We start from the raw sequence: 25,449 nt of genomic DNA, 5'->3' as shown, positions 1-25,449 counted from the left end.
AGAACCTACAAATAAATTATCATCATATTCATAATTTCAATAGTAATAATAATATATATTAATCAAGTTGACACAACAATGCACATCCTCGCTTAATCCAATACTTTTCATTGGTGTCATCATTCATTGGCAACTTGATACTCATCACAAAGTTTGTAGAGTGACCTGTGGTGGAGAGAACACCTCTTCTTTCACTTGTCTTGTACAATGGACAAACATAATGAGACGAGTTGACATTAGTTCCACCCTCTGCTTGATTTTCACTTGCAACAACATTCACAGGTTTGAACCAAATGAGTGGCATTTCATCAAAGAGTTGTTTAGGTCTTGGATCTGTGAGAGTTCCCTTTTGCATGTCCCAAGCTGCCCCTTCCAAATACATTCCATACACATAACATCCTGATTCTGGCTCTGGTAATTCATGAGCAGTATTAGGATCATAATACTTATTTAAAACTTCAAATTCAAATTCAATCTGATCAATAGCAATCTTGTGTTTTCTTGCATAATTTTGTTTGATACCTGTCAAGAACGATTGAGTAAAGAAGAAACCACTCAACCAATACACATTTGGTTTTCCATGATCGAACCAATGTCTGAAAAATTCAATTCTCTTCAAAAGATCTTGAATATAGGTACGAAGAGGTTTTCGAGATGGATAACTGACTTTTGCCCATAATTTTGGTAATTTACCATTCGAAAGTGAAAAACTGAGTTGTTCCAAGTCACTACTCATCACCACAAGACCCTTCAAAGCCAATTGCAACTGTTTGAGTGAATGTCGAATCACATTCAACAATCTGTTAAATCGAATCAATTCTTGCACAAAGACAGTATTCATACTTTCATGATAATCAACCTTAAACTTGTTTTCAGCTCCTGATTCACCTTCAATTTGGAAATTTTCTGGCAACTTTGAAAGAATGTCTCCAGCCAATTCGTACAAAACGTCAGCTTCATGTGTGGTTTCTTTTCCATCTTCTTCATTATCTTCGGAGACATTATTTTGTTGAGTGGAAAGAAGAGCATCAAACATATTCATGGCTTCTGTTTGATCCTTACTAATTGTGGCATTGTCATGCAGGCCAAACACTTCTGGATTTTCCCATGATGGCAACTTTTCAAGGAATTGAATGTATTCGTTATGCTTTTTATCTCCACTTGGAACAGTATAAATTCCTGATGGTGACAATTTGTAGCCGTCTTCCAAAATTTCTTCATTGTAAAAATCGGAGAGAATGGCCATCAAGGTTCTTCTATCGTGATCATCTGTGACTCTACCTCCATAGTTGCATTCACCAGTGAGATAGGTGAGAGCTTTGAATGGAATATTTGCATCTTTGCTATTCAAAAACATTTGTAGCTGTCTCAATGAAATATTCAAATCAGAATCATTGAATTCGTAGCTAATGTTCCATCCCAAAGGACCAAATTTTCTTCGTTCTTGAACTAAGGCATGGAAGAAAGTCAAACCGAATAAGAGCTTTTTGAATTCTCTACTCTTCCTGGAAGTAGTAAAGAATTTAGCATCGGTAATAGGATCGGCATTCCATGATTGCAACAAATTGGCTTTCAAACCTCTTGGAGGTTCGTTAGTAATTTTTACACCTCGTTGTAGAATGGTCACAGGGAATTTCTCACTTGGCATACTTGTCAACCATAATCTAAAGGTGGTCGCAATCTTATTTTCATTTCTTGCCAAGTCATCAATGATCTTTTCAAGTTTTGGCATCCATGAAAGAAGAACGTGACAATTCTGCAATACCACCCAGTTGCCCTGAATAGTTCCTTGATTGATCATCTCAGTTGCAAAATCTTCTTGACCTTGTCCAAGAGATAAACTCTTAAGGGTAACATTTTCTTGATCTGCAAATTTGCGAAGTTGTTCCATTGGGTCAACACCAGGAGAAAGAATGAATACGAGTGGCTTGGTAGGAGATGAGTCTTGATAGGAAACTCTTAAATTAAATTGAACTGGTTCAATATAGCGCTTATCCATGTTCTTTTCAACAAACGATTCGACTGCTGGATTGAGCTTGTCAGGTCTCAAAATTCTTAACACCATCATTTTCTGGAATTGACTCAATTTGTCCCATCGATCAGGATATGGCTCTTCTTGTGGCTTTTGAGAGTCATAAATCTTCTTCCATTTAGGTAAATGATCAAAGAACTCTTTCTTAAAGTGTTGGAAGGTTGGAGACATGCCGTCAATTTGACACAATTCATTGTACATGTTTTGAGTAATCCAATCAGGAAGTTTCTTGTTTTCGTCTTCCTCATGATTGACAACAGAACTGGTACCAGTGAGGAGGAATTTTAGCTCTTCACTATCGATATGGCCCTTCTTTTTCATTAACTGAATGCACAACAACAATGAGAACAACAGCTTATCCTTTTGGAATAAGGATCTGCAGACCTTGGTATACATTTGATAGGTAAAGTAATCCTTGAGTTGTTCAATCTTTTGTGTGATGGATCTATTCTCTTCATGTGGAAGTTCATTAATGCATTGCGTAAAGAGCTCTTGATACCAACTCAAGCTATATTGGTACATTGGATCAATGTTGGGAAGTTCACTTATTGCAAAGAATAACGTGCTACCATTTTCTGCTACAGGTCTGTAAAGGTTTCTCTTGGTATCAATGTCCTTTTCTGTCTTTTTGGTTTCAATTTGCTTTTGTTCAATTTTTCTTGATGTTTGCTTTGAAGAAGAAAGAGCGTTAATGACAGTGTCATCGTCGAGCATTTTCTCTTTTGTTGTTTCGACGAGTAATTGCAAAATCTTATCTTGATAATGTTTCAACTGTTCTTGATATTTGGCATTTTGAATCGCCAAGTTATTCTTTTCAGTTTCGAGCTTCTTTTCTTCAATTCTGACAACTATAGCAAGTAATTGTTCTTCCAGACCATATGGAGTGATCATAAAGTTAATAATTTGCACCTTGGTAGACACTTCTGGGAGGTAGTGAGGATTAGAAAGACTTGTGACCAAATACAATTTGAACGAATCGTTATAAATTGTAGGTGTATCACTCAAGTTAATATACTTGACACCTCCAATGTAATAGGTTCTAAGTGTCAACAGAGGTTCAAGAGCTGGGTCTAATTCTTCACCCACACCTTCAATAATAGTGGTTGTGCCTTGAGTAATGGCCTTTTCTAAACTCTTAATAAGGGAAGGATTTGTCATTTGGATGATGAGAAGAGAGTCTGCGTCCTTCTTTTGTTGCTTTTCCTTTTCCTTAATCCAGTTCATAGCTTGGCCTTGAGGATCAATAAACAGTGGCCATCTCCCAGTTGTTCTCTTCACAATGGTTGCGTTCTCAACAGAGAAGTCATCCGAAGGAAGGCCTTCCTTGATAATCCAATTTCTAACTTCCATTGGTTCTGACAACGTTGAAGGTAATGAAAAGTTTTCAGAAAACTTGATACCAAATTGTGATAACTTTTGAGTCCATTTCTTAATAATTTTCTTTCTATATTCAGATGTGAAAGCTCCAAGATAAGAAAGAATTCCTGAAGCTAATAAAACGTCACCGTTAGTACATGTTTGTTGTTCAATAATGTGCGCCAACGTTTCTTCCCATCTGATTTTCTCTCCTTCTAACAATCCAATCAACTTGGTAGCTCTTTCTAACTTTATGCTTACTGTTTGATATTCTGTTTCTAATTCATTTTTCTTTGCTTCACATTCTTTTCTTTCAACTTCTTTCTGAGCGATCATTTCTTGAATTTCAGCAAGCTCTCGTTTCTTTTCTTGTAGATATCTTGCAGCCTCAGCACATTTTTCCTCTGCTTCGGCAAGAGCTTTTCTTTTTGGCTCAACAACACTGTTCACCTTATAGTACTTGACGAGAGCATTCAAGAATTCGTTCAAAGCAAACGCAGCAGCGCTTGATCTTTTGATTTTCTCAACATCCATTTCCGCTAAAATTGGTGATAAAGTTTGTACAACTTCCGCCGTAAGAGAATTCACATCAAAGTTCTTGATATAGTTTAAGAAACCCTTTTTGGCCATCATTTCTTTCGAAGCACCCCACCAATCTTTTGTCTTGTTGCCAAGTCCATCATCAATCGTTTTGACTTTTTCTCCTCTCATGATGCAGATGGCTTTCAGCACAGTTTTTACACCTTCTGGTGGAGCCTGCATACCTCTCACTTCTGCAATTTGTTGTGTGGTAATTTCCTTTACCTTTTGCTGAGCTTCAATCCAAATTGGTTCAGCTTGAGCGAGTTCCTGTTGACAGTACATTTTATCTTCTTCATTCTTTGCCACTTGTTTGTTGATTTCTTCCTGTTCAATTTCAATCTTCTTGGCTTTCTCGTTAGCATTAATAGACTCAATCTCAATTTTCTTTGACAGTTCTTCGTTTTGTTTGGATAATTCTACGAGATTTGGTTGTAAAATTTCCAATTCTTTTTGCATTTGGTTGACATCCTTATCCGTTTCTGCAATTCTTTGAAGACCAAGCTCGAACTTTCCTCTAAGAGTATGCAACTCTCTTCGCTTTTCTTTGACCAACTCTGAAAAGTTTCTCAATAATTCCAAATATGTGGTTGGCGTTACATAGTTATGTCTCTTCATCTTCTCGAAAAAGGTTTTGGAAAGTTCAATTGCAGACGTATGGAAATAGGCACACAAGTCAATGTACTTCTCGACGTCCTTCTCGAATACCTCGTCTTTTGGAATTGAAATTCCTTTTTCTGTATCCTCTTCACTAGTTTCGCCAATGCTTCTTATGAACTTTTCCGCCACAGCGTGTAAAGCTTGATCTGGCCAAGTGCTGAACCAATCAATGTTACAACAATTGACAAGTGAAGGGAACATTCTTAGATAATTTCTTAAGCTATCTCCAACAGGACTCATACACAGTACAATGTGCAAACATTCCTTGCATCTGTCAACAAAATAATTGTAGAGTTCTTCAGGAGTTTGACCTCTGCCCTCATTTCTTGCATGAACTCTCAAACTCTCGCAAATATCTTTGTACTCGTCCTTGTCAAACAAGTTAGGAATTTCGCCAGTGTTCAAAATGCTGCTAATATCTTCCAAAAATTCTTGATGTTTGATTTGATTATCATTAAATAAGAAAACTGTCTGGTTTTTCTTAACACCCACACTGAGCAGTAATTCTTTCATTTTGTCTTTCCAGTCAGAGACTCCAAAAGATCTAGTTAATTGTATACTGAATAGAGTATAATCAGCTGCAAAAGCTGCAAGCTTTGTTAAGCTTTGACGACCGCTACCACCTACACCAATCAACAGAGCATTGCCTCCAGGTTGAGTAATGATTCTAACTACTCTAGCAATGTGTTCGATGGCAAAATTAAACAAAACGAGGTCCATCTTGCTGTGAATTTCATTGTATGCTTCTAATTTTGATGTTAAAATTGCATGCAGTTTGCTAATGTCGGTAACATTGGGATCTGTTGATTTGTTGAGAGTTACTTCCTTAAACTTTTCACAAGTTTCATCTGTTAATGAGGTGTATAGGGTACTTCTATAGTCAAATGTAGTTTCTTCCATAATGTATTTAATCTCTCCAACTTGTAACTCCTTATCAAGAATTTGGAAGAAAGCTTCTCTGTCCTGGTCATTAACGAGACGGTCATGGAAAACTCTGATGGCTTCGTGCGCCCAAATCTTCACAAGCGAAACCTTATCCAGTTGTGTTCCATCCAGCTTTGTTCCAACACCAACAATTCCTTGGAAAACTTTTGACAAATCTCTCAAGTTGAATGTATAGTGAGACTTCTCTGGAGTTGGTCTGAATTGTTCAATGACGTTGTTGTACAAACTGATGGAGCCAAGAACAATTTGTCTTGCAAGGATCTTACTGATCACAGAAATATTGTTTGAAGCAATAAACCAGTCCATGACCTCTGAGAAGATGGTTGTTAATGTTTGATTATCAAAAGAGGTCAACCCAATAACGTTGAAATGTCTCAAAAATCGTGAAGTCACTTCATTTCTACCACCTCCTGTTGGACCCATAGCACATACGAATAAGACATCAACCACGTGCGTGAATGCTGCTGTTTTGCTCGATTTTTCATACCAACCACCTTGATCTTGCCATTGTCTTAAAAGTTCGATTGTTGGTTGAGCTCCATATTCGTCGAGAGTGGGCAAGTTCAAATCATCGACAAATATGACCATCTTTTTACCAATGGGAGGACCAATATATCCTTGCTTTCTTCTACCAAGTTTTGATTCGACAATATCTTGAGTGAGTCCTGGAGTAGTTGTGGCGCTAAAGTTAATGAAAGCAGGAAGAAAGTTGGACTTTTGATCTTCAGGATAATAGTTGTCAATATTGAGCAAGAACTGCTTAATATAAGCGCTCTTTCCTGTTCCTGTAGGACCAACAAAGAGAGGTTGCTTTCCATGGTCAAGCAACGTTTTAAGCATGAACTGAAATCTGATTGTATCCATTGTGGGAACAATGATATTTCTGAATTCTTCAGTTGGTTTGATGCTAGTCTTGGGAGCATAATCAGAGGCTGTCCATTCAATCCATTTTCTGGTCTTTTTATCGAATACGAAATCGAAAATAATAGTATTTGGTTTCTCAGGAATGGGAAGTTGGAATTTGTATGCCTTGGTTCTTGATTTTTCTTCAACAACATTTCTAAAGTGTTGATCAAATTTCACTCGATCATCACATACAATACCAACAGACCAAACTAGGGCAAATTGGAACAAACACTCCAAAATGAATATCTTATCCTTATTGTTGATTGAAGCAATTTGTTTTGGATCGGCAAATTCATCCATCAAGCTTTGCATGATATTAATAAGTGAAACTTCGAGCATTGAGTCGCTTCGTACTCGAATGTAGGCAGATGAGCTGTGATACATCTTGAACATTTTCATGATGGATGGAATAAATGTTGAGAAGAGAGTACGCAAACACTCCTCAACTTCATTGAAGTCTTTCGATTCTCTCAAAGGAGCAGGGAATTCTGAACTGGTGAGCCAACTTTGTAAAAAAGGTTCCCAAGATCCAATTTTTTCAGCTTCCATGTAAACCATACCACATCTGGAAACGGTAGCAGGAGAGGCAGCAGCCAAATCTTGCACCTCAAACATCATGTTCATATTTTCTCCCATCTTAATAATTTGTCCAGAAGTTAAACACAATTTCTTATTGTCGTCCAATACTGTGTTCATGGATTCAATCCAAATAGCGTCGACTGGACCATCACACATGAGCCATTTTCTGTCATTTTCGGGTAGTGAACTCAAATCTTCAAATTGAATAGCCAACACACCATGCTTCCAATCTTTAGTTTTGACATCTCTGTAACCATACAATTGGCCAAGAGTGACGGCTTTTGGTGACAATACCTTTACGTGAATCTTTTCTCCCATCTTTTCAAGTGCTGCCTTCAGTACAAGATATGCCTTTGTCTTACCAGAGAGTGGAACACCCACCAACATTAAACCGTGTCTCACAATGATCATTTCGTACAATTGAATAATTTTCTCAATGAAATAAGGAACAGGTTGTAGATTCATTTCTGCGCATGTGAGTTTGATATTCTTTTCCAATTCAGAATAGTCGACCTTTTGGTGTTGAATAGATGGGAACAAGTCAGTAATGATACCATTGAAAAGAGGAATATCTGCAGAAACGAACTTTGGAAGGTTCACGTCATTTAGAGCTCTCAACATGAGTTGTTCCTCGTTAATATTAGGGTACTGTCGCTTGAGAGAACCTGCTCGAACAAGTACAGCTTTAACAGCTCTCATACCATAGTCATAGTGATCTTGTGATGAAAGTAACTCACTGCAAAGTTTGTAAGTAGTGACAATCTTTTTTGCAAGTTTACGGCCGTCCAAGAAGCCATAAGAAAACAATGAAATTTCAGCAATTAAGGCATAGTCAGGAACCATCATTGCTACAGGACGGAATAATGCTTTCAAATTGTCAGGTAGTTCAGATCTACCGGCATAACCAGGATTCATTGTGATGAAAATTGCACACGTAGGATTCATAGTAATTTCCATGTTCTCAAAGAAAAATCTTGTAGCTCTACTTGCAACAGCAATTTGAATGGTTTGAATTTGTTGAGCAACCACAGAAAGTACAGATAATTCAATTCTGTTGAACTCGTCAAAACATGACCAAGCGCCGCTGGATGCAAGGCCTCTGAAAAATTGAGCCATTGATTCATAGGTCAAAGTATCTGAACAGTTGTATACAATACAGTGTTTGGCGATGGCCTTCGCAAGGTCTTTGGTGGTTTCTGTTTTACCAGTACCTGCAGGACCTTCTGGGGCACCTCCTTTGTACAATTGAAGAGCACCAGTCAAAGTTCTATAACATCTATCTGTGAGGGGAGTAATGACAAGTCTTCCCTGATTACCCAAGTATTCATAGCCGTAATTTAGTACGGATGTAATTTGTCTGACAATAACTTGAAATTGATTTTTACCATTAATGTCTTTGGTATCTTCCCAATAGTATCGCAATTGACTTTGCCATTCAAAGTCAGAAATGTCACTCACTTCCTCCTTAACAAGTCCAGCAACAACGTCTCTTGCGTGAACATCAATCACAACCATTGCACCCAATGTGATACTTTGTAAAAGAGACAAATTCTCACCTCTCACCAATTCGATAAGGGCTTTTTGTTGTTTTGTCATTTTAGAGTAGTATCTCTGAACTCCCTTGACACCTTGTACATTAATAGATTCTTCAACTTCCTTTGTCCAAAATAATTGACTGACAGTTAACACAACTTGACCAGGCCAATTTAAAATCCATTGTCCTCTCTTATCAATATTACCCGCGATGGCACTGTATGCATTGATGGATTGTTCAATGACATGCCTGAGAGCTACCTTCATTTCGCTCTCAATTTCCAAAAGCCATAGTTCAACTCTACCATTCTTTTCGGCTGGTATTACTGGTTTAGTAAAGGCAATTCTTTCGCCTTGTTTACTCAACATGGCAACAATTTTTCCTTCCTTATCAAATTCAAGCTTGTCAATTCCTTCAAAACATTTCTTCAAGTGAGGTTGTACTCTGAGTGGATCCTTTGTCTCTGAGAGAATTTCAAGAAGTTCGTCATCAGAAAGGAAATAAAATCTTGGAAATGCTCTTCTCTTGGTTTCCAAATATTGCTTTAAGCCATAGTGAATTTGATCCAGTCTCTTGTTAGCTGTCTGGAAGTTATCGATCATATTTTCATCAGAAATAACTTGTGCAACAACCTTTGTTTTGTATGCATTGTCCATGACGTTCTTCCACATCTTATCTACCATGGAGAATTTCGTGGCTTCATCAGGAAGTTGGGCTGAAATGTCATGAGAACTGAAAATTGGTTCCAAGTACAAGTAAGCCACTTGACATTTGATCCATTCAACCATAATATCTTGTCTTTCAATGAGCTTGTTTTCCCATGCCATCACTTCAGCCTCCAGTTCTTTCACATAAGGCGAGGCACGCATACTTTGAGTAATGGCAATTTGTTCGTCCAAGAGTACTTGAAGTTCGTCTAATTCGACAAGTTTGTAAGTGGTTCCATACTTTTCCAAATGGAAATTGACATTTCTCCAAGCAGCATACATTTTTTCAAGATTACGAGAAATGACTGCTTCCTTACTTGCGATATCAGATATCTCAATAATTCGTTCCAAAATATTTCTTTCCTCAAAACCTAGTTTTGTAAAATCGCCCAAGTTCATAATGTTGATACTTTCAATATCGAGAGGAGCGGACGATTTACCAAATTCCACCGGTAATTTAGCAATCTTTTGCCAATGTCTCTGCCTGAGGCCATCGTTTCTTAAAGCTTTGATTAGTGGCATGTGTTTTTTGAATTCAGACACCTCCTTTTTAACTTGTTTGGTGATTTCCTTGGCAGTTTCATCCTTTGGTAGTAAGGTCTTTTCCAAGTTTCTTAAATTAGTCGTCCACATGTTCAAACATTCTTCAATATAATTGGCATCCAAATGCATAAATGTTCCTTCGTTCCATTTGGGGAAATTTTGTGCTTTTTCAAAAGCAACTGTCCAAAGATCAAAGTAAGGTTTAAATAGCTTTTCAATGTCTTTGAGTTTGGTAAACTCGGTCGTGTTCATGTTAAACATTCGTTCACGATTGTTATAGAGATCAGCATTCTTCTTGGCCTCTTCAATTTTTGCTTCCATGTGCTTTATCTTTTCATGATATTCATCTGTCTTCTCCAAGTCATTGAATGAGGCAAAAGTCTCAATTTCTTTTTCATAAATATCAAAGTTGTGAATCAAAGTATTGATATCTCTTTGAAGTTCATCCATGAACTTTCTCTTATCCTCCTCTAATCTGATCGTGCTATCCTCAAGTAGACTGTAGACTTTCTTTGGCCAAGAATGAGTGTCAACATAGGATGAAAAGTCTTCACTTTCAAGGTTAAACGTAAAATCTGATAAGAGTGAAAAACTAGACTTTACAGTGGCAAATTGGCTCTGAAGACGTTCAATTTCTTTTGTACATTCAAGAAGATACTTTTTGAGTTCGTCCAACTCTTCTGCTGTTTGTGGTATCATTTGAACCTTTTCATATACAGCCTTAAAAGAAAGGGATATTCTATGACTTTCTTCAGTTCCCCATTTTGAAATCAATTTCATCAACTCTTTTGCTGCTCCATCGGTTCTATTAAAGAGTGCTTCCTTAATTTCTGTACAGTCAATTCGTAACATATTAAAATTAACATAATCTGTTGAAATATCGTACACTTCTTGAGAAGCTTGTTTGAGTCTGTTCAACTCATCTCTAAATTGAGCTAACAATGTTGGAATATCCATCTTCCCAAACCTCTCATTGAAAAAATCTTGAGCAAACACCATAGGATCAAGTTTCAAACAATACTCATAATTCTTGTAGAGGTTGATCAATAGTTCTGGTTCAGTAAAGTTTGAAAGAATTACTTCCTCAATGCCCTTCCATAGATTCTGAGTTTGCTCTTCAGACTTCAATTGCAAGTTATTGATAGAATATTGCTCAGGGCTGAGAGTGAGAAGTGGAAAAAGGTTTTCGCCAATACCGTTGACAAAATTAGTCTCCTCTAACACATCAAAGAATACTTGTCGTACTCCTTCTAAAATCTGTTCTAAGGATGGACTAAATACAATACTGTAATCACCATTGCATTCTTGCTCAATTATCTTGATGGTGAAGAGAGGCTCAAAACCTGTTACTTCATTCGCATCAAAATGTTTGTATTCTCTTGCATGGTATGGATTCACGAAATCATGTAATTTTTTTAGCTCATCAAAAGCATAATCCCTCAGTTGCACAGAGAGCAGAATGTTTGTCAATCTTAAAAATTTTTTCATACGGGATGATTCGAATCGTTCCATGTCATCCTCAAAGAAATGGAAAAAGCCATCCAAATCATTCTGTACAATGGATGTTACTTTTTGACACCAATCCTCTCGGATTCTTTTCATCGAATTAGAGAGTGTTTCACTTTGTATGTTCAAAAAAGCTGTTAAATCAATTGGTGTTTCAAATTTTTCAGTCATGACCAAATCCATTGATTTTCCATCCTCCTGTAAGCTACTAATCAATAAATAGAGTTGTGAGTGAATGTTGTGAAGAGCCTGAATTAGATCTGGGTTTGTGTAAAATATATTTTGCTCAATTGTTGTATGGAGTTCATTGTAGTTATACTTTGGAACCTCAACAACACCTAGATACGGAGCATTGGCGTTATTCTTCTTGAGTTCATCCTTGCACCACAAATATTTCTGATATTTTTCATATTCTTCCTTACTGTTGAGGTAATATAAAAAAATGCCTTCCTTGATTGCGGACTTGTAATGATCTTTTGCTTCGTTAACATAGTTCTCAATCACAGGGACATGCCTTGTCGGAAATTGTGATTCATTGGCGACCAATTTAAGCACTTTTTCATAGATTTGTTTTTCAAAAGGTGAAATGTCTACTAAATCGTCACTAATGGCCTTATCAATTTGCAAATAGTAGTACATCCGCTCTTCAAACTTTTTTCGTCTCATTTGAGCACATCTAACCCGAAGTTCAAAAACATCATCCGATTCGACGAAGAGATTGAGTCGGGTGACCCACTTGCGCTTATTCCCTTCACTATTTACATTATTTGCTGGGTCTTCATCAGAAGAATTTTCAGAAATCCATTCAATGAGGAACTTATTATCTTGTTCGTTATATGCAACTATTCTACAAGGTGCCCACTGAGAGATCACCACCATATGAGAAAGAGGACAAAGACATTCAAATTTGTCGTGGAATAGATGATTGAGTTACGGTGTGGCTTGTCAATCAAATCAAACAACTTACTCGATAGGCCTCTTCTTTGGATCCTGTGTAATATTTGGAATACGTGACATGCTTATTTGACAGTAACTCTTCGTTTGAAAATCTTTCGAATGTATCAAAATCGTCAAATACCTCAAGAGGCAAGAATTTGCTTTTGCTCTCGATTGGTTGTCTGAAGTATTTCGTCATTTCAAAAAATTTCATCATCAAAATTATTCCCAACAACAACGTTACCAAACAATGAGTACTCACCCGCTCACAATGATATCTTTTTCTTCATCCGAAAACTCTTTCAATACTAGTAATAACCTAGGATAATTTTTTCGAGTGTCATCGTGGGATGGCACTTCATCGTCCTCCATTTGTATTGGTTTCAATGCTCCGATTCTAGCACTTGCGCTCAACATTGTCAACTCTGATAACTTGTTTACATGTACAGAGTGCTTTGCTTGCTTTGGTGGTCTCTCGGCCTCGAGAACATTCTTCCTTGATGATTTTTCCTGATGACTAGAGGCTCTCTTGTTGTTGATGGTTGTTGTGCTTGTTTCTCTGTGCAGCCAAAAAAACAAATCCGATCAAATATTGGTCATGGCATTTTGTTGTTGTGTTCAACATACCTCTTCTTTGTGCTTGTATTTCGTGAAGGATCGAGATGATTGAATTGCTGAAGCTCTTTAGGTATTTTCAATTTCTTTGGTTGTATTGCTGATTTTAGTTTGACATTGTATGTGTTTTTGGGTTTGTACTGTTTGTTTTAAATAGCAAATGATCACCATTAATTCCAACATTAATGGGTGGTACCTCACCTACCTCCAATCGGTCCAATCCTAATGATTCGGGAGCACTCGCAGAATGATACTTTCTGAATCGTTCCAGAGTCTCTGTAAAGGGATTGGAACTTCCAGTAGCAGACGAAGCAGCTGGTGGCTGTTGTTGTTTTTCAGACATTTTTTATTTTTGAAAATGTAGATTTTTTTGGCGGGTCTTTTTCTTCTCCAAAATAACGTTGAACAATTATTCGAAACTTTAAGGAATTTCATAAAAACCACTTGCACTTCCTATTGAATGATGTAAAGTGAACTCTTCCCTATTGAAAGAGATGCAGTCACTTGCCAAACTTTTTATTCAGAGCGAAGCTTCAACACAACTCCAAAGAGGCGAAGCTTGAAAAAAAATGAAAAGAAAACGCTCCTCTCGTTCCACGTCGAGTGTTCATTGCAAAAGCTCACCAACCACAAGCATGCTTGTGGACGAATCATTGCCCACTACCGATCTACACGAAAAAACCACATCATCATCCTCTTCAAAAAAGAAAACCAACAACAATAACAAGAACATTCAACAAAGTAAAAGTCTTTTCAACTTTTCTCAAGCTCCCGGATGGAATGAAGAAGAAAATAGAATCCTCCGATTGGGCATTATGAAATTCGGAGTTGGAAGTTGGAGTACCATTCACCGATCGGGAATTTTACCTGGCAAGAATTTTGCACAACTTTACATTCAAACACAGCGCATGTTGGGCGTTCAGAGTTTGGCTCCGTTCAATGGCATTCGGCTCGATACGGATGTGGTTCGGAGAGATTTTGAAAAACTTGCTGAAGAAATTAGTAAGAAATCAAATGCATCATCATCTTCCGAGTCATTGAAAAAGAGTAAAAAAGAAAGTCAACAAAAAAAGCAAGCAGTAGCGTCTGCTACTACGAGTTATTCTGTGGAAGGAATGGATATTAAGAATGGATTGATTGTGAATGTCCATGGAGCGAATCCAACCAAGGATTCCATAAAAAAGAAGAGAGAACAAAATATTGAACAGTATGAACTGAGTGAGGAACAAGTGGCAGAGATGGTGGATGAGGAGGAAATGTATGCTCTCAAGAGGAGAACTCGTCTCGAATTTACACAAAATTTGAAGAAATATTTGGAGCAAACGGGACAAGTGAAGTTCAATGCTGATGGTCAAGTAAATTCACTGACCTCATGCACGAGTGAGGACGAAGAAGAAGAAGAAGAGAAGAATGATGACAAGGACCAGAGTATGACGTCTAATTACTACGGTAAATTCACTAATCTGGAAACAGTTAATAAGGAAATCGCTAAATGCAAAAATGAACTCAATGACCTCATGAATCAATACTTAAAATCCGCATGCCAATAGATGGACACTATGTCTTGAATTGTCCGCATTGTATTTGCAATTTGTGGTGAGCAACTAGTATTTTGATGAATTCTAGAATTGTTTTCTGCATTGCATCAACAACGGGTCAATATTTGGAGCAAATAGAGTGTGAATGAGAGAATTCTCACTATTCATGATCACGCACTTAAGAGACATCGTGCAATAATCGACCTGATTCTGTGGAGTAATGGTGAGCTCAAGCTTGATGCACATCGATCGATCGAGAACTCGTAATTTTATTTTCAAAAGCATACAAAATTTGGGCGTCTCTAATCCAATTTCTTCCATAGCATGGATCGATAATTTGGACTTGACATGTTCTTAAATTGAAATCCAATGAAGAATATGACATAATATTCATCCCAACAGAACTTGTCTCTCATTTTTGACAGATTTTGATTCAGAATTTATTTTGTAATGTATGATTTTCATGCATCTTAATGTTTTTTGGATGGAGTTTTTCTATTTTTCAACTTGCCCAATAATTTTTGAGCAGCCAAAACAGCCTCTACGGTAATCTTGAATTTACGTCTTGCATTGAACTTCCTCAATTCGTCAATAATTTCTGGTCTGTGATTTTTGTTGGTAGACAATTTCTTAATCCATGGATGGCTCAACGTTTGATCGGGAGTGAATCTCTTCTTTGGATTTACAACAAGCAAGTGTCGAATCAAATCCTTAGCACTGTCACTGACCTTATCCCAGTAAGGAGATGGGAAATCATAGTCACCATTAATAATTTGCTCGAACAATTCTGGTGTGTTCTCGCTGTAGAATGGAGGAAATCCACACAATCTATGATTATTTTTGAAATATTCGGCCGATACCGTTCATACAAAAGGGTATTGTGATATGAACACTCAATCTTGCATTCATATTTTCTACTTACAAAATGTACAGAATCACACCAATAGACCACATATCCACTGATGCGTCATAACCAGTATTTTGGAGAACTTCTGGGGCGACATAGTTTGGAGTACCGCAAGCGGTTTTCAATAAGAAATCACCATCGGCAATCTTGGCCAAACCAAAATCGGTAATCTTGATATCGCTGTCGTTGCTGTCAGAAGAATAGATCAAGTTTTCAGGCTAAAAAAGTCATAGAAATCAATCAACACATGTTGGTATTGAATATGGTTATTGAAAACAAGAGAAACTTACCTTCAAATCTCTGTGTACAATGCCGCAAGAGTGTAAGTACTTGATGGAAGAAACAATCTTTCTAATCAATTCTGCGGCAACATCCTCAGAGTATCCTTCTGGGTATTTGTTTACGATTCTGTCGAACAATTCTCCTCCGGTCAATCTTTAGTAATTGTTGTTAGGAGGTTTTTGTAGTTAGCAGCCACATGGAATCATGGATCCAGGACCTAGAAATTATTTCAAAACACTTACAATTCCATGACAAGATAAACTTTTTGAGGAGTTTCATACACATCTATCAACTCGACAATGTTTTGATCATTGACACTCTTCAAAATATTGACCTCCGTTTTCAATGAGTCCTTATTGACTTCAAGGTTGGATTTATCAATAATTTTTACGGCTACTTTTCTTCCGTCATGTTTTTGGGTGGCCTCTCTCACGATGGAGAATGTACCACTGTGATGAGATGGATGGTAGAATCGTCATGATCATCATCGGGTTGGAATATTTGTTGGATGTTTCACAATACAACAACAACCATACAAGTTGTCAGAGCAGAACGATCATCATCATAGTAGCAAGGTTGATATACCGAGTCCATCATCTCTCCTCTACAACTTACCTTCCCAAGACTCGTCCAAACTCCAAATCCTTCTTAATATCATGGGTTTTAGCATCGCTAAAGAAAAAGCTTTCATCCGCCATTCTCTTATATATTGATTTTTTTAAAGAACAACAACAGTAATAACAGATATTGAAAGACAACAATAAGAGAGAGAGATTTATGTGCTTTGTGGGTACTCACGATGATCACTCTCTGGGTTCAAGAATTTTTTTAAATAATCTCCTCAATAATGAACACAAAGCCAAAAAAATCGTATATTTTAAGAGCGGGAATGCAAATACATTTTAACTGATTTCTTGTCAGCAATCATTAATTTTAAAACACTAAAAAATGTCACAACAAGAAGGTAGGACTTTCCGAAGATCATCACCACTATTTAATTCACACACTGTTTTATTTCATCACTCACAGTCGATCTCACTTTCGAATCCTTCACGGAAGGCACCACTCACTTACAAAACAGCCACTATCAACAAGCCATTGATTGCTACACCAAAACGTTGCATCTCCTCTCCGATCCAAAGGAAGATGATTCCTCATACGAATTGAATATTCGAACCAAGACACATTTTTACAAGGGATTGGCTCATTTCCATTTGTCGTAAGTTTCATCATCATCATTATGTTTTTAACATGTGTTGTCTATTGTGATCATGTTGATTTGATCCTATCATCATCATTATTTTGAATTATTTTGAATCATTTCGAATATTATATATATAGACAATTCACACAAGCCATTCAAGAATTTTCAACAGTGGATACCATTCTTCAAAATTATGAATCATCAAAACAACATCAACAACATGATGAAGAAGATCCAGCCACAGTCTTGGCTTCCCTCTTTCCCACTCGAATTAAATCTCTCGAATATTGGGCTCGGAGTTTACACAAACCCAATCCTTCATCACAAGTTGGGACCGAGGTCGTCAACAAAGACCAACAAGCACTGCACTTGTATTCTCGTGCCATTGACATGTTGAAGAAGACTTTTGACAGCACCACCACCTCGTCCTCAATGATACCTCGCATTCACACCTTGTACATGTCACGAGGACTTCTCCATAGTGATCTCAAGCACTTCCAAGAAGCCATTCAAGACTTTTCTAGATGCCTTCAAGAATTGTCTTCTCCCGTTATGGAGACTATTCCAAATCAGGCATTTCAAAAATTTACGGCGCACCACAATCGCGCCATTGCGTACGAAAGCTTAAAAAATTCAGAACAAGAAGCCTTAGAGGATTATTCGAAAGCGATTGAATGTTTGGAATCAGGAGAGGTTCCGAATCGAGAGGCTCTTCTCTCAGAGAAGGAGAGTGAGGCTTTGAATACGTACTTGTATCGGGCTCTTTTATTGTACAACATGACAAGTGGTGGTAAGAAGATGGGAGGAAATTCATCGAGTTCAGCCATTTCAACCATTCTCAATGATTTACATGTGGTATTGAAATATAATCCTCATCATTTGGTGGCCAATCAAATTGCTGCTCAATTGTCCTATGAAGCCAAAGACTATGAAAAAGCTCGAGACAGTTATTCTCGATTAATTTCAATTTGTAAAAAGCAATCTTCATCATCGGCTGCTCGTGATGAATTGTATTCCTATCACTTTAATCATGGAATGTGTTGTAAATTTTTGGGTGATGAGTTGGGAGCTCTTGAAGACTTTGAAAAAACCATCGAATTGAATGATGAATACTTTAAGGGATTTGTGGAATTAGCTCGCTTGAGAAAAGTATCGAAACGGGATGATGACACAAAGGAAATGATTCAATTGTATGATAGAGCCATTTCCTTACTAGAGAAGAATAAGGTCAAAGAGGAGGATTTACCAAATAACAAGTCCAAAGCTGCTCTCTATTTCGAAAGAGGTGTGTTGCAAAGCAAAATTGAGGAGTATGAATCATCTGTACAAGATTTTACAAAGTGTTTGCAGATTGAGAATGACCATGTGGATGCCTTGTTCAATAGAGCAAACATCTATCGAACACATTTGAAAGAGTTTTCCAAAGCTCTCAAAGATGCAGAGACTGTCTCTAAATTGGACCCTAACGATCTGGAGGCAATGATGGAAGTTGGATTGTGTTTGTTTGAGCTCGACAAGATTGATCAAGCAAAGAAACAATTTGAAAAGATTTTACAAAAAGATCCACATCATGAAGGTGCCAAGAATTATTTGGATTATCTCAATGATGCTGACGAAAATGACGAAGAATAGGTTTTCTTTAACACTTCTTTTGAAATAAAAAACTTGAATTAACCAAGTTTAAATAAACAATCGTTTAAATTTGGAAACACAGAAGAAATTCAAGTTTACACTCCCGATTGCATCGAGAAAAAGTAAAGATACAACAAGAGAATTGGCACCACCAATAATCTCCTCTTCTTGTTAAGGTAATAATTTTCTGCTGTGAATAAATAGAGACATGAAACAGTCGACCATCCAAATGATGCCAAATTCAACAACAAGGAAACATAATAAAACATAAAGGAACTCTTTCCAAAGATGAGTCTCCACACCAACAACACCAGTAATGCCAATACATGAGGAATGAGAGAATAACCCACACACGACATGACTTGACTGTATCCCACTTCAATAATTTGCTCCCCCTCTGCTGTCAAATTGGTATCATTGGAAGCACCTTCTTCAAAATTACTGGAAGGAAATTGTGCATTATCAGTTGTTGAAGGCAATGGTTGAAAATCCGATGAAGTGTGATCTTTTTTAACATTCTTCAACGCTCTTGCCTCCTCAACAGATGATGGCGTAAATAATCTTCCCAACATCCAAATCAGACACGAGCCAACCAACCAAATTAAATACATCCAAGTGATGGCACGAAGTTGTAAATATGTTAATTCCACAAGAAATGCATATGCAAGAACAATGAAAAAAGGTCCCCAAAAGTCTTTGAAATTTGTCATTGGTTTTGAATTTGTTTCAAATCAAATCATCATGATCCGAGTATGTATTATGATTTAGATTTCCATCATTAGCGATTTCGTTTTAATCTTACCTGGCTCTCTCAATTTACTCAAATCATCGGCACTAAATTTTCCAAAAGGAATCATCACCTTCTTCACTTTAAACAAGATATCATTCACATCAATATCCAATTCCTCCATAATGGATGGCTGTTCCACACTCTCTCCGCCCAACAAATTTTCTTTTGATTCCGTAGAGGCATCCACTTCCATCAACCAACCAAAACCTTTACTCTTTAAATATTCTTGAGTTTTTCCAATGACAAATCCATGCTGATGATGAGAAGGTGAAGCAAATGACGAATCCGATGAAGAAGAAGAAGTCGGATTGGTTATTCCTCGATTGGCAATCATTTTTTTTGTAAAATGAATTCAACAAGAGGATCACAACAAGATTTTGAATTTGTTGGTTGAGATTATTGAACTTGAGAAGGGGATGTTAATCTCTTAAATGATTTAATAATGTTTCATTTCGATTATTCATCAATGACTCATTTTCAAGAGTCCAAGGATTTGATTCTTCTTTGTGGAATGAGTTGAATCAGAAAATTCATTCCTCTTGAAAAATGTTGTAATTCGTTGATGTAATTGATTGACGACATTCTCGACTTTGTGAATCTCATTGGCGTGTTGTTGCTGCTCAATTGAGCTTGGCTTGGTTTCTTCCTCAAAATAATATGGTAATGCCACTTTGAGGCATGAATGAATAATGTCCAAAATGAAATCAATTTCGAGTTTTGAAGATTGAGCTTCAAGTTCATCAATGACTTTTCCAAACAAGGGATGGTATGAGGTCAGTAAATCCTTTGCAATGACCGATGATGATTTTGTTCGTTTGTGAAGTAATAGTGTGTTCTTGAGGAAGGAAATTAGAATTTTAGGGAGTATGTTGTTCAATAATTCGGAAAGTTCAGAATGGTCTTTGTGGAAACTTTGAGAATCATTCAATTTCGACCATTGCATGCATTTGGATGAAATCAACAATAATGCTCCCACAAGTGTCACATTCATTTTCTCTGCCTTCAATTGCTTTTCAAGAGTTGACTTCAAGAATGGTTTCATGATGTCAAAACATGATGAAGAGTAATCTTGTAGAGAGACAACAATTTCTTGAATGACATCTCCAATTCCTACAAGCCCAATTTGTGAACCTGTTGTTGTAGATGCATTGGTCGAACTATTCTGATGAGAGCCATGGTTTGAACAAACAAAACATAACAAGGTACATAAAAAGCTAATATGAACCGATGGTTTGAGTTTGAAACGTTTCTCAGATTTTGTAGTGTGATGCCGAATAACCTCAATCACCTGTGTAATCAAATCAAAATCGAGTCGTTGTTCCACATTGCAACATGCTTTGGAAATATGTTTCATCAAATCTGCACTCAATGATTCAAAATAATAAATCAATTGAAGAGAAAGGGATTGCAATCGTTTCGGTAATCGAATGAATGGACCACATGTTTGCCTTGCCTCGTCATAAAAGAATGGAGCAATAGCTTCAACGATGGACTTTTGAATGTAAGATTGGAATTTTGGATTCTTAGCCAAGGCAAGAAGCACTTGTAAAATGTGTTGACTAATTTCATAATGTTGTTCTTCATCCAATTTACACAACATTGGAATTAATACAGAGACCCATTGCTCAATCACATCGGCTTGTGGTGTGGTTGATTCATCTTGCAAGCCAACACTCGCAAAGAACTCTAAAATTAATTTTTGTTTCGAGGAGTAGGCTCCTTGTTTGATAAAGAGAGCAGTCAATGATTTCCATAATTGAGCCCCTATGGCAGGCGGTAGATATCTGTAAATACGATAGAAGGATCCTAAAAGCTTGGCAAAATCCTCATCTTCCAAATTCAAATTTTCAGCATTTGAAATAAAGTGAGTGATTTGTTTCACATAGACCAACTCCCATTCCTTGTAGGAAATTTCGGTAGAACCCTTTTCAGAACTGAATTTACCAAAACAGAATGAAAGCATGGCTAATAAACTGGCATTGGTACGGTCAATGTTGTTGGAGCTCTGACGAATTTTTGACGATAATTGCAATGGCATTTTGGTCACAAAATGTTGAAGAGATTGTTTCAGAGCCTTATTGATGGTTTTTCGATGAATGTTCTTACTGTCGGGAGTGCCTTGCTGAGTATGCTCAAAAGCATACAATAATTGATAGGAAATGTCCAAAACTGATTTGATAATTGTGAGAACATATTCTGTTTGGATGTGATGGCTTGCTGCTGAAGCTCGTTGTTCTTCGAAAATTTCAATCCAAACTTCAACTAGAATTATGAATATCAATTTGAAAAATTCTGCAATAGATTCCTCATCTTCTAGATTGTATGTTTTGAGATCCATCTCTTCTTGTAACAGTTTTTTTAAAGAGGGTTGTTCTGTAGGTTTGTTGTCAAATTGTTCTTCTTGATCCTTTGAATCGTCATTTCCAAGTTCCAACAATTGATCTGCATCCAATTTCAAGGACTTTTGCTCCATATTTTCGAGTGTTGCCATCCTTCGAGTGAGTAATTGAGTCATGAGTTGAATTTTGTTTTGGGCTATTGTGTCAAAAGAAAATTGTGCCTTTTCAGATGAGGAAGCATGTGCAAAGTAGAGGGAGTTTGTCGAAGACGATGACCCATTTGTATTTGCTAAATTCATTTTCATGTGGTTATGAGTGTGAGTATGTGCCACTCTCTTGCTTGAGGGTATTCCAAGTTTGTTGTTTTCGAAAAGTATGCTCAGAAAATTATTTAAAACCGTTACACACAATTGTTGAGTAGTTCTGTATCTGACTCCCTTATAAGCAACACCCATTCGACTGAGCATGAAAATATAACAAATATTAGGCATGACTCGAACCGAATATTGGGCAATAGGAACTGGAAAGTGGTCTAAAAATTTGGAAAGAATTTTGAGTGAGTATCTACGAACAGTGCCAATAAGGTGAGTCATTCCGCTTGTGATATATGCCATCAATAGTGAAATGAATGGTGTAATTGAGGCCTAAACAATTTTCACACAAATTATGACATGATTACATTTGTATATAATCAGTAATTCAACGTTCCAAAAAAACAATAAACCTACCGATGAAATTCTCGGTAAACTGTAATTTAGAAAATTAAATAAAGCTGTATGTACTTCTTCATTTCCATCTAGCATCAATGGTGTCACTTCATTCAAAATTTTTCCAAGATAAACTTTCAAAACTACAGGATGCAAAGTTACAAGTTCCAATAAACTCTTCATTGCAGAAACTACAGTTTTTACATTGTAATGTTTCAATTTCGGAAATATATCATTCAAGCCTAGATTTCTACTGGTCACCCAATTACTTTCAAGAGTATCCACACTTCTCAAATTTTGATGAGCCATGAATATACCCTTTGTTTTAAATTCAATATTGGTGTGGTTGGCTGGTTTTAGTTTCTTTCCAAGCTTTTTCTTTTTCTATTTGGATCATCATTATTTCATCCGATGATGATTAATTTTCGTATGCATGTTTCAAAATAATAATAATTCCATCCAATAAAGTACAGTTCCCCATCAATGTACACATAACGACTCGCCGATCGGAATGATGATGAAGAAACAAAGAAAACACACTTACTGGCTCTTGTTTTTCATTCTTTCGTTTTTGCGTCATTTTTCAATAATTTTTTTTACTTCTTTTCTTTTGTTGAAGAAAAGACGAGAATTGTGGATCATTGATTTACTTGGAGGAGAGACTTGCTTTCAACAATTTGGGAAGCTTGACCTTGAGAATTTCAAGTTGTTCTTTCAAGTCTTTGTTTTGAGCTTGAGCTGTTTCTAGTTGGAGTTCCATGGAGGTGATGATCTTTTGTTGATTCGTGAAATTTTCTTCCATCTTTTTGTTGGCCTCTCGAAGCAGTTTGATCATTTCAAAGCTGGAGTGCAACTCTTTCTTAAGTTTTGCTACTTGTTGGGAGTGTTTTTGTTTGGTGAGAGCTGCTTCATTGTTGTTTTCGTTGATAATGTTCTTCAAACTCTCTGTTTGTTCCTTTAATTGTTCCGTGAGTTGTGAAATACGTTGTTGTTGGCTGTGTTGTGTGTTTTGGTTCACTTTTTGCTCTTGTGACAATCGTGCATTCAATTCTTCGAGATCTCTTTTGAGCTTTTGATTTTCTTCGACAAGCTGTGTTTCCTTATTTTCAAATTGGGATAGTAATAGATTGCGTTGCTCAATATTTTCGAGTTGCTTTTGCTTAAAATCAGACGACAACTTATCCACAAGTAACTCTAGTCGCTCATTCTCTTTTGCTAGTTTTTCTTTAGATTGTAAATCGCCGGAAGAACTTTTGGTTAATTCAGCAACTTTTTTCTTCTCTTCGGCAATGGCTCGCAATAATTCGTCTTGAACTTTGCTAATCTCTTCATATTCTTGTAACTTAATTTTAAACTGGGATTCACAGTGCTGGGCGTGTGCTGCTAAACGTTGATTTTCTGCCACCAACGATTGGTTTTGTCTCTGAAATGCTAACATTTGTTTGAGTTGAGATTCTGTCGTCTCACATTTTTCTCTGAAGGCATCTCTTTCCTTCTGTAACTCTTCGATCGTTGTTTTGAGAGTATTCAGCTCATTTTCGAGTTCATTGTTATCCTGTTGAATTTGCAAGTTCAGCTCCTCGAGTTTGTTAATGTTGTCTACCTTTTCAAACTCGGAATTTTGACTTTGTTCCTTTTCAAAGGTCAGTTTTTTAATTTGATTCAAAGCTTGCTCGTACTGTTGAGAAATTTCTTCAATTCTATTATTCAAATCCTCTCTCTCTTTCTCAATCATTTCAATTTTTTCATCTCGATTTGAAATTTCCTTCTTCAGTCTTGCAATGGTTGTTTTTCCAGAAACTAAATCCATCAAATTTTGCCCCTGTTGCTCGTCTAACTTCAATTCGTGTGCTTTCTTATGTACAAGTTCAACAATCACCTTGTTTGTATTCTCTTGTTCCATAGCTATTTGTTGTTGTAAATTTTTCTTTTCAGTCTCCAATCTCTGAATTTTCTTTTCAAATAGAGAGCTAATCATTTGAAAGGTATTTTGATTGGAATTGACAATTTGTGAATTGTTGTTGATCGAAGTGTTTGGGGATTTTGGTGCATTCAGAATTTTTGTCCTTAAATACGAGTTGGGATGAGATCGTTTCGCGGGAGAAGAGGGAGCCGAAGCAATCATGCCACTTCCCACATTTTTCTTAAAGAAAGGAGGATTCAAAGTGGAGGAGTTTGTGTTTTCATGACCAGATTTCATACTTAAAAATTGAGCACTATTAAGAGAGGACGAAATTGACGAAGTCACAGACGGTGAAGTCTTTTTTAAAGTGTCTGCTTCCTTATTGCTCTTTTGGCTCGAAGAGAGATTTTCCTGATTTTGTTTGTTGTTGTTAGTAGGATTGTTGGATCGTTGTGCCACTCCTCCGCTTGTTATTTTGTCAGTCATAGGATTCCTCCTTGAAATTGTTTCATTGTAGGATGAAGGCAATTCTTCATCGGAATTATTAAGAGAAGCCAACTCGAGCTGAGAGACATCTCCTGAATGTGCAGCACCTCCTGTTGTATCAAATTCCTCTTCATCATCTTCATACAAATCTCCAAACCCTCTCCTTTGCTTTCCTTGAAGCCTTGTTGTAGAATTCTGTATGTCGGAAGCATTGCGAGATCGACCTTTAGCTGTTTGTGGTCTTCTAAGAGTCGTGGGTCGTTTCTGTAAGGTCCTGTTACCACTATTATTTAAAATATTACTACTACGATTATTGTTGGTATTAGAATTATAATGATTCGAGCTCTCCAAAATGCTTATATTCGTCGAAGAGTGATTCAAATTTCCATAATACTGATCATCGACATCATCATCATTGTTGTTACTGTTGCTTTGATCATCATTGGAAGCATCAGAAAACAAGCGCTCCTTATGTCGGATCATGTTTTGAATACGTGCCGACGATGATGAGGAGGAGGAAGCTGTCGTTCGTGTCGTCATTATTGGATGGAAGAATACCAAGTCTTGTTGAGGTGGTTCTCGATCGAGAAATGGACGTTTTTGTTTTTCAAAGCTGGTGGTCTGATTGCTGTAAAAGCCTTTTCCAAAGAAATGGAGGGAGACAACAACTCACTCCTGTCAATAATAGATTGTGATGAAAGGTTCTTTGTCTCTCCTGGAGCAAGAAGAAAAGCAACAAAAGAATCTAATCGATATAACCTTC

The 25,449-nt window shown here is 36.9% G+C and overlaps 7 protein-coding genes across 7 annotated transcripts; 2 read left to right on the top strand and 5 right to left on the bottom strand.

Annotated features, from left to right (window-relative positions):
• Window positions 1-58: 58 nt before the first annotated feature.
• Window positions 59-13,241, bottom strand: FDP41_001379 (uncharacterized protein; the record flags this gene model as incomplete). Its single annotated transcript, XM_044704456.1, has 5 exons — window positions 59-12,208; window positions 12,315-12,465; window positions 12,546-12,842; window positions 12,911-13,038; window positions 13,104-13,241. 5 exons carry the CDS (start codon window positions 13,239-13,241, stop codon window positions 59-61), a joined length of 12,864 nt encoding a protein of 4,287 aa, XP_044564424.1.
• Window positions 13,242-13,467: 226 nt separating this feature from the next.
• On the top strand, window positions 13,468-14,448 carry FDP41_001378 (uncharacterized protein; the record flags this gene model as incomplete). The annotated part of the gene is made up of 1 exon (XM_044704446.1): window positions 13,468-14,448. The coding sequence occupies one exon, from the start codon at window positions 13,468-13,470 to the stop codon at window positions 14,446-14,448; it is 981 nt and encodes a 326-aa protein (XP_044564423.1).
• Window positions 14,449-14,906: 458 nt separating this feature from the next.
• FDP41_001377 (uncharacterized protein) lies at window positions 14,907-16,323 on the bottom strand (the record flags this gene model as incomplete). Its single annotated transcript, XM_044704435.1, has 5 exons — window positions 14,907-15,264; window positions 15,359-15,561; window positions 15,634-15,778; window positions 15,868-16,074; window positions 16,241-16,323. 5 exons carry the CDS (start codon window positions 16,321-16,323, stop codon window positions 14,907-14,909), a joined length of 996 nt encoding a protein of 331 aa, XP_044564422.1.
• A 250-nt stretch (window positions 16,324-16,573) lies between these two features.
• Window positions 16,574-18,461, top strand: FDP41_001376 (uncharacterized protein; the record flags this gene model as incomplete). Its single annotated transcript, XM_044704424.1, has 3 exons — window positions 16,574-16,589; window positions 16,655-16,844; window positions 16,967-18,461. 3 exons carry the CDS (start codon window positions 16,574-16,576, stop codon window positions 18,459-18,461), a joined length of 1,701 nt encoding a protein of 566 aa, XP_044564421.1.
• Window positions 18,462-18,556: 95 nt separating this feature from the next.
• On the bottom strand, window positions 18,557-19,585 carry FDP41_001375 (uncharacterized protein; the record flags this gene model as incomplete). The annotated part of the gene is made up of 2 exons (XM_044704414.1): window positions 18,557-19,155; window positions 19,264-19,585. 2 exons carry the CDS (start codon window positions 19,583-19,585, stop codon window positions 18,557-18,559), a joined length of 921 nt encoding a protein of 306 aa, XP_044564420.1.
• Window positions 19,586-19,714: 129 nt separating this feature from the next.
• FDP41_001374 (uncharacterized protein) lies at window positions 19,715-22,877 on the bottom strand (the record flags this gene model as incomplete). Its single annotated transcript, XM_044704403.1, has 3 exons — window positions 19,715-22,234; window positions 22,319-22,681; window positions 22,842-22,877. The coding sequence occupies 3 exons, from the start codon at window positions 22,875-22,877 to the stop codon at window positions 19,715-19,717; spliced, it is 2,919 nt and encodes a 972-aa protein (XP_044564419.1).
• A 66-nt stretch (window positions 22,878-22,943) lies between these two features.
• FDP41_001373 (uncharacterized protein) lies at window positions 22,944-25,226 on the bottom strand (the record flags this gene model as incomplete). The annotated part of the gene is made up of 1 exon (XM_044704392.1): window positions 22,944-25,226. The coding sequence occupies one exon, from the start codon at window positions 25,224-25,226 to the stop codon at window positions 22,944-22,946; it is 2,283 nt and encodes a 760-aa protein (XP_044564418.1).
• Window positions 25,227-25,449: the final 223 nt, after the last annotated feature.

The sequence above is a fragment of the Naegleria fowleri genome (assembly GCF_008403515.1).
Source record: "Naegleria fowleri strain ATCC 30894 chromosome Unknown tig23, whole genome shotgun sequence".
Classification (NCBI taxonomy): Eukaryota; Heterolobosea; class Eutetramitea; order Acrasida; family Naegleriidae; genus Naegleria; species Naegleria fowleri.
This window is presented reverse-complemented; position numbering and strand designations above follow the sequence as displayed.